Genomic DNA, 7,502 nt, shown 5'->3' on the forward strand with positions numbered 1-7,502 from the left:
AGGCGGACATCACGCAGGGTTTGGAAATGATGTCGCCATGCTGACATTCTCTCGATTGAGATTTTCTCCCCAAAAACATCCCTCCAAATCTCACCTGCCTCCTCCTCCTTCCTCCCTTGTACTCCTCCTCTCATCTCCCTGATGTTTCTTTTCTACGGCGCTCTATTTCTCCTCTCCATATGTTCCTGTCTTTTCTCGTCTTTCTCTCTCTCACTCTTGTTTCCCTCCTCCCTGGCTCTTTTCTTACACCTCTGTTTTCCCTCTTTAGGGTTCCCTCGCCGACATTTTTATCATGCTCCCCTTTTCTCTTATCTCTCGCTCATTCCCCATCCCCACCTCACTTCGCCAGTGTTCATTTTGTCAACAAAAATGACTTTATTTATAATGTACTTTTTATACAAATACGAGACTAAAACAAAGTAAAAAGTTAAGATGGACAAATCACAGGTAATGCAGTCTTACTTACAGTAATGACCTGCATGCATCTGCAGAATCACATATTGTATGCTAAGCTAACGTCAATGTAACATTATGAAGGACTGTGAATGTGGATATAATGTTACAGTAAGTTGAGTATATTTCATGTTTATGGGCTATCAGTAGAAATATGTGCAAGATCAAAAATGAGACTCAAATTTTACTGACAAAAAATACACTAAGATGTCATTTTTTGGACTAAAACTGACAATAATTAAATTACTAAAATATAGTAAAAAAAAAAACCCATTCACATCAAAAGACCAACGCTAAAAACTAAATCAAAATATTGCTAAAAGTAACACTGACACTCCACCTCTCTTGGTGTTCAGGTATTATCTCCCAATTTCACAATTCCCCCACGCTTACTGTACGCTCTAATCATCCCTCAAACCCTTTGTGACCCAGACTGCCTCCTCTTGCCTCCTCCTCTTCCTCTCTTGGTGCCAAATATTAACCGTCTCACTGCAGCTTCCTCCCTGTCTGAACTGACTCCTATAGGCCATGTCAGACCTCGCAGGAACTCCCCGCAGGCTGCTGCCGTGACTAATTTTGCATCCTCTGAAGCATAATGATACATTTATCTCGAGTGGCACGCAGCCAACATTTTGAAATTCATAAACACACGTACACGCACAGCAGTGCTTGTACAAAGGTGCAGGCATGCTCACGTTATCATCAACACACACACACACACACACACACACACGTGCAAAAAGCTAACCCCTAATCTGTCCTCCTCCCCCACCCTCTTTCCAATCTCTGGGCTGTCAAGCAAAGTGTCACAGGGTGAGCTTTAGTGCCAACCCTCCCTGTAGTCCTCTACCTCCCATTGACTATTTCCAGAGTCACTCAGCCGAAGAAAAAAGCACAAAATGCAGGAATGGAGAGAAAGAAAGCAAGAACAGGAGATGTTAATGCCCTCAAAAACTAAACTCCTCCAAAGCAGAGGCAAGGAGGGTGTTTTTGCATGACATATACACTCTGAAAGGCACATGCGAGTGTATTATCCGGCTCCTCAGAGATGCTCTGTGTGTGTGTGTGTGTGAGCTACAGTGTGTGCTGCTCAGCAAGTTGGCTGCATAAACTACCTGGCAGATGTAACCCGAGGGTTTCCACACAAACATGTACACACATAGAGAAAGACAGAGGAGTTGGCTCCATTTTCATCATCTCTCTGCCTGCGAATACGAGCCCTGAGTCACAGAAAGGCCTCAGTGCCAGGTCCGTTGTTTTTTGTTTTTTTTTACCTCCACAGAAGGCAGAAACAATACAATACAGAGAGGAGCAGACGGTCGGGGAGGCCACTGAGAGCACTGAGGGGGCGTGCAGTCTGTCCTGCATACTTACAAACACATGCAGACACACAAATACACAGCAAGGGAGTGCAAGGAGAGTATAGAGAGAGCAAAGAAGGACTCCGGGATGTGAATGCTTGCATTGCATACTCTTCCCTGCAGAGCTCTGTGGAATAGACAGATAAAACTGCCAAACAGACAGATAGGGAGGCTGTTGGGCAACCAGAGCAGACGTACAGATCGACAAATGACTCAGAGTGTCGCATAAGTTTCTGTGTAAGTCGCTGTGTGACACTGAAACCTCCATTACTTTATTTTGATAAACCCCTGTTACATGTTTCCCTGTCACACTGTCCTTCTCAAAACCGAGGGTTTAAAAAAAGCCTGTAAAACAGATATGCAAAGAAATGCAAAATGTCAAGTCGCTCTCCAGAGTTTGGATAACTTGCTGACACATAATGAGAGGATTAAGATCCTAAACTCCAGCTTTTCAGCCGAATCAAAGCGAATTTTAATGAGCTCTGCAAATATACATTTGTAATAAATATCTCAGAGATTTAACAAAATATCAAAATCGTTTTTCGCTCTTAAAAAGGGCCGAGAGGATGAATGTGAGCTGTGGAGATTTGTTTTTCTTCTTTATTTCCTATATTTTCGCCTCTCCTTGGAATTGATGTTGAGTGGATGAATTGAGAGCAATAAGTGCACTAGCTGCAAAGCTGTGAAGGTCTGCCAAGTGCTCAAGATATGAACACTATTATGAGGAGACAGAAAGGAATGGACAGACTGACAGGCAAAGCAAATGTCAACTTCACTGAGGAGAAGTAACAAGTGATTCTCACGACACGAACACCAAACACAAATTGTGACCATTTATTCATGGATGTTAGGTGGGTCATTCATTTTACTAATCTGATGCTCACTTGCTCATGAATGCTCATTTGTTTTCCACAGTCTGGCTACGTAGTGTTAGCCAGTGTGAGCTGTAATTGTGCCAATGAAAAGGCAGGAATGAGGACATTTTGCAGGAGTGGGTTGTTTGCAGTGGTGGAAGAAGTCCTACGATCCCTTACTTAAGAACAAGTACCAACACAAAATTGTATGAAATACTCCATTACGAGTAAGAGTCCTGTTAAAGGGCATATCTGGTATTTTTTAAACCTGGGCATTATTTTTTTTTTTTACAAATTTTGTGGTCTAAATGATTAATAGTTACCAAAAGTTTCGGAATTGGTCCAGTAGATCGCCTCAGTTGGCAGCCGCGAACAGGCTGCAATGGCTGCAACGTAATCCTTGCAGGCAATTGTGCCCATCGAAACTACGTCCACTATAAGTGCTGACAGGCTCATATTGTTATTCTAAGTGTTTGAGAACATAATGAAAAGGATCCCTACAGAGACAGACCTTTGGACTTTCCTATAATCTCAGCTTTCTGTGAAATAATGGAGCATTTTACCTCTTTGGGCCTCGAACAGTTATTGAAATGAAACCATGTGAGAAGCTTAGAAGGGAAATGTCTGTCGGTGGGACTGTTAACAAACCACAATGAAACACGTTTGTCTCCCAATAAAGTTGCTCTTCAGACTACAAGCGGTGCTGGAGTAGTTTTGACCTCTAAAGAGCAAACAGAAAGTGAAAAGCAATACCTGAGACTTCAATTATTCTGCACGAATACTTTACCATATCAATGTTTTCTTTCTTTTTTCTCTCTTTTTGATTCATTCTCAACAGTGCTTGGCTGAGAGTATAAAGAGGGTGATTGCGTGCTTCCTGGACGTGAAGTGGGTTTTGCTTAACTTTGATTGGAAGGACATGCTTGATTACCTTTATCACACTTCACTCTGCCTCTCACCCAGTCCCTCTGCTTCCCTGCACGCTCTACAACCAGCTCTTTAAGCATATATTCGTCGAAGTGTAATCTCACTGGGGACATCATTTATCTCACGTCACGTGACAGGAGGTGGATCCAAACTCACAGTGTTGTTATCTATAGAGGGTATTTCACAAGTAGTCTATCAAATGTACAATTTAGAAGTTTAGAAGAGATTGATTTCAATCTAATTTTCATTTCTCATTTTCATTAATGAGGACTTACCACAGCCCACAGTTTGAAGCAGAAGGAGGGCCAGCAGGGGCTGCAGTCCACACACAGGCAGTACGCCCTGCATCCTGCTGCACCTGGAGACAGAGACGAAGAGAGAGGGAGGGAATGTGAGTACACAAAGGAAAGTGAAATCAACACATTGCCCTTGTGAGGCTCGTCTGACACACACTGCACGCTCGGATGAGTCACCAGTTTCTAAACCCTTTTCATTGGAGCTTTTCCTTTTTCTCAGCGAGGTGCCTCAGGAGAGAGGGTCAATTCATTCTTCATTTTAATAATTTCTAGGTCTTTTCTAAGTCTTCTGAAGCACTTTGAGACTACAACTGTGATTAAGGGCTGTTAATGGCTATCCAAGTAAACTTGACTTAATGTGGCCAAATAAGGTTTTATCTTTACACTTCACAAACAAGTACTGTCTCAATGAAATTTAAAAAGGCTTCATTCCTCTATTGTCTTTACCAGTTGTTTTTTCTATTCAGGGTCACAGGGTGGTTAAACCTATCCCAGCATGCACTGGAGAGAAGGCAGAGAAAAACCAGGCTGCATGTGGTAAACTGGCAACTTTCCCAGGGTGTTACATGGACGCAGATGCTCACTTTAAGCCACCTGGCTTGCATGTCTTCGGACTGAAATCTACACTAACATTGAGCCACCAATGTCAAAGTTATCCAGATGATAAAATTGTTTAAATGTTCTTGACTAAAGTACCGTCATTGTAAAGGTTAGATTTTTGGATAAAAGAGCTGCTGCCATCAACATATGAGACAAAATCTCTGGTAGAAAAATTCAATATACAGTTTACCTTGTAAATAAAAGCTTGTTTGTTGTTTTTTATGTGTCGTGGGATTAACAGAGAATACCAACTCAGCTGTGTGCAGAAAGAAGAGGGATTATTTGGGCAGAAATGCTGCACGACAGGGAAAGATACTGATGCAATTCAACAATAGAAACAGCCAGATAAGAGCACTAGAGCCAAATCTAACATGATGGACCTCTGGGTTCCCTTGTTGCACACGGTGTGCTGAAAACTCTGCCGAGCAGAAAAATATCAAAGTGACGTCGATGCTGTCACATTAAACATAGAAAAATATCTATTTGAGAGCCAGGTTGACAGGAGCCGTCTATGGTATGCCTGCATAGGTTTATTTGGACACAGTTTTTTTGTGTGTGAAGTAACTGGGGAATTTTGTTCAAGTCTTACACACACACACACACACACACACACGCCTGGTTTCCACTTTAACTCTTTGAGAGAAGTGACTTGTTTTGATGTGGAGCATAAAAAATATATTGTGAAGTGACTATCTCAGTGTACATCTCGTGGGGCTGGCTGAATGTTTTTTTAGCAAAAAAGTCTTCAGTGTAACACAACTCTTCAGTTTTATCTGCGTGGCTGTCTGAGTGCTTACAGCAGCCGAGAGCAAGCGAGCAAACAAGAGACGGGAAAAGATGAACGAGGCTGAGGTAATTTTCTTGTACCTGCATGTGTGCGCACTTAAAATGTGTGCATTTATTTGTGTATATGTGAATATCGGCTAAGATGTGTGTGTCACAAAAGCCAGGGGACAGAGACCAAATGAGGTAGGTCAGCCCCTGCCGTGGGGCCTGAGAAACCCTGGGTGTAAATAATGAATATGGCATCTCTGGGGATGTGGCGGGCCGAGCGGGGCCTGAGGGCAGGAGAGAAGCTAAGGGGGGAGGAGGGGATCTGGCGGCTGGTAGTGGAGATGCTAGACACAGATAGCCAGTGTCAGTTACAGCAGCGCCGGTCGCTCGGACTCAATCTCAAAGGTACAGCCAAGGACAAAAGCATTGACCTCATACCAAATACCTCCGCTGTGCTGCGGCTGAATGGAAGCGGATTTAAGGGTCTCTGGGTGTTTGGTGTAGATTCACATTATTTGTGACAGATGAAAATCACTCAACTTCACAACTCATTTAGTCCTTTTAAGGGATGAAAATTAACTGCTACCGCTTACTTTAAGAGCATAATTCACTCATATGCTTTTTGACTGCATTTAAAATAAGCTATTCTACATCTTACATCTTACTTAACAAGACTTTAGGTCAGGTATTGCACTCAAATACAGGACAGCTATTGCTGTAATGGACCATTTAGGAGGACATTTCTTTTAGGTTTGCTTTGAGCTTCTTTTCCTCCACCTTTTGGGAAGCTTTCTTATAAAGAGCTGGTCACCACTTTAGAGGGCATCGCTGAATTGGACAGAGATTGAGATTTAGGGTGACCACACTGTATGAAACGTTCTGCAGAGCAGTCTTCACTCTTCAAAGAGTGTTTTGTCTATGCCTTCCGTGATTTTTTTTTAATCTAAGTGTGTTTTCCTACTTTCTTACAAGCACTTGAACGCAGCGAGAAAGGAGTTACCAGGACAGTCAAGGCTCTCAACTGCCACAAAGGTTAAAGAGGACAAAAGCCTCAAGAAGAAAAAGTCCAGAAAAGGTCTCAGAATTTACAGAAACCATTGGCTTCCTCAAGGAAAACACATTCAATAATTTCAATAGCCTTTCTAATGTGTTGCTTTGTGAAAGGGAATAAATGTGGCAATAAATTTGACAACAGATTCACACATGATCAAACTCATGGGGGCAGCCCTAATTTGTTAGGATATGCAGAATAGACTCGACATCTCAAGTTGGTTTATTAAAAATGAAGCTCAATGACTCAATGAGTTCGGGTGTTGTACTGCAACCTTCATAAATCACTGTGTAACAAATTAATGTGTGCTAATACAAACTGCATGTACCAGCTTAGCGACAGTATTTGTCATGCTGTGTGGTTGTGGGTGAATCTGCATTTTCCTCCATCGCCACAGAGTTTGCTAACTGATTCATGGCGTCTCTCTTCAGTTCATCAGTAGCAGCTACTCAGCTACTCATGTGTGCTCCGAGGGTCAGAGCTGTTTACTGTGACCATGCTATTACACTTCTCCCTTTTATTTTCTCCACCCATCATCTCTCTAGCACACTTACTCTGCTATTGATGGCTCCCTCTCCTTTTTTTTGCCTCCTCTTACATTTCACATTTAGGCATTTACTGTACTATAGCGACAGTGAACTACAAATGCAACAGTAGAATAACCTTCTCTTCGTCTTTTCTTACCTACTTGCCCATTCTCTATTTTGCCTCTTCCAGTAGCACAGCAGTAGTTCATTTTAAGGCTTTGACCTCTGTGTTGCCAGTTCTATGCCTGTCTTCCTCTTTCTCCTATTTCCATGCAAGGTTTTCTCTCCACTGTATTTCGACTCATGCAGTTACAAGAATTCTTGTACAGTTTTATAAGTGTGTGTATGTGTGTGTCTCTACTGTATGTGTGCTGAAGCAGACATGGGACCACCAACATGCTGCGAATGTCCTTTCAAAACATCAACTCATTTGAGTCAAACCTGACATTACACACCCACACAGAGTCTAAATTCAGCTGCAGACACAACAGCCTGTACAGGATACAGAGGGTTGTTGGAGGATGCAGGATGCATCTTCTGTAGCTTGTGTACAGTGAAGATGGGGAAGATCTTAAATTTGAGAGGTTAGACTCAAGTTTATGAATTGATGCTAAATCCTACTCCCGAACAGCAATCACAGTTTAGCAACCGTAACTAGG

At 42.3% G+C, this 7,502-nt stretch overlaps 1 protein-coding gene across 1 annotated transcript in view; it reads right to left on the reverse strand.

Moving 5' to 3' along the window:
• The window catches only part of ncanb (neurocan b), a 94,710-nt gene extending 90,767 nt beyond the window's left edge, over window positions 1-3,943 (reverse strand). Inside the window, exon 1 of the mRNA XM_070909062.1 lies at window positions 3,871-3,943. Coding sequence (XP_070765163.1) covers window positions 3,871-3,943 — 73 coding nt within the window. The remainder of the gene's footprint in view (window positions 1-3,870) is intronic.
• Between the last annotated feature and the right edge of the window lie 3,559 nt (window positions 3,944-7,502).

The sequence above is a fragment of the Enoplosus armatus genome, chromosome 7 (assembly GCF_043641665.1).
Source record: "Enoplosus armatus isolate fEnoArm2 chromosome 7, fEnoArm2.hap1, whole genome shotgun sequence".
Classification (NCBI taxonomy): Eukaryota; Metazoa; Chordata; class Actinopteri; order Centrarchiformes; family Enoplosidae; genus Enoplosus; species Enoplosus armatus.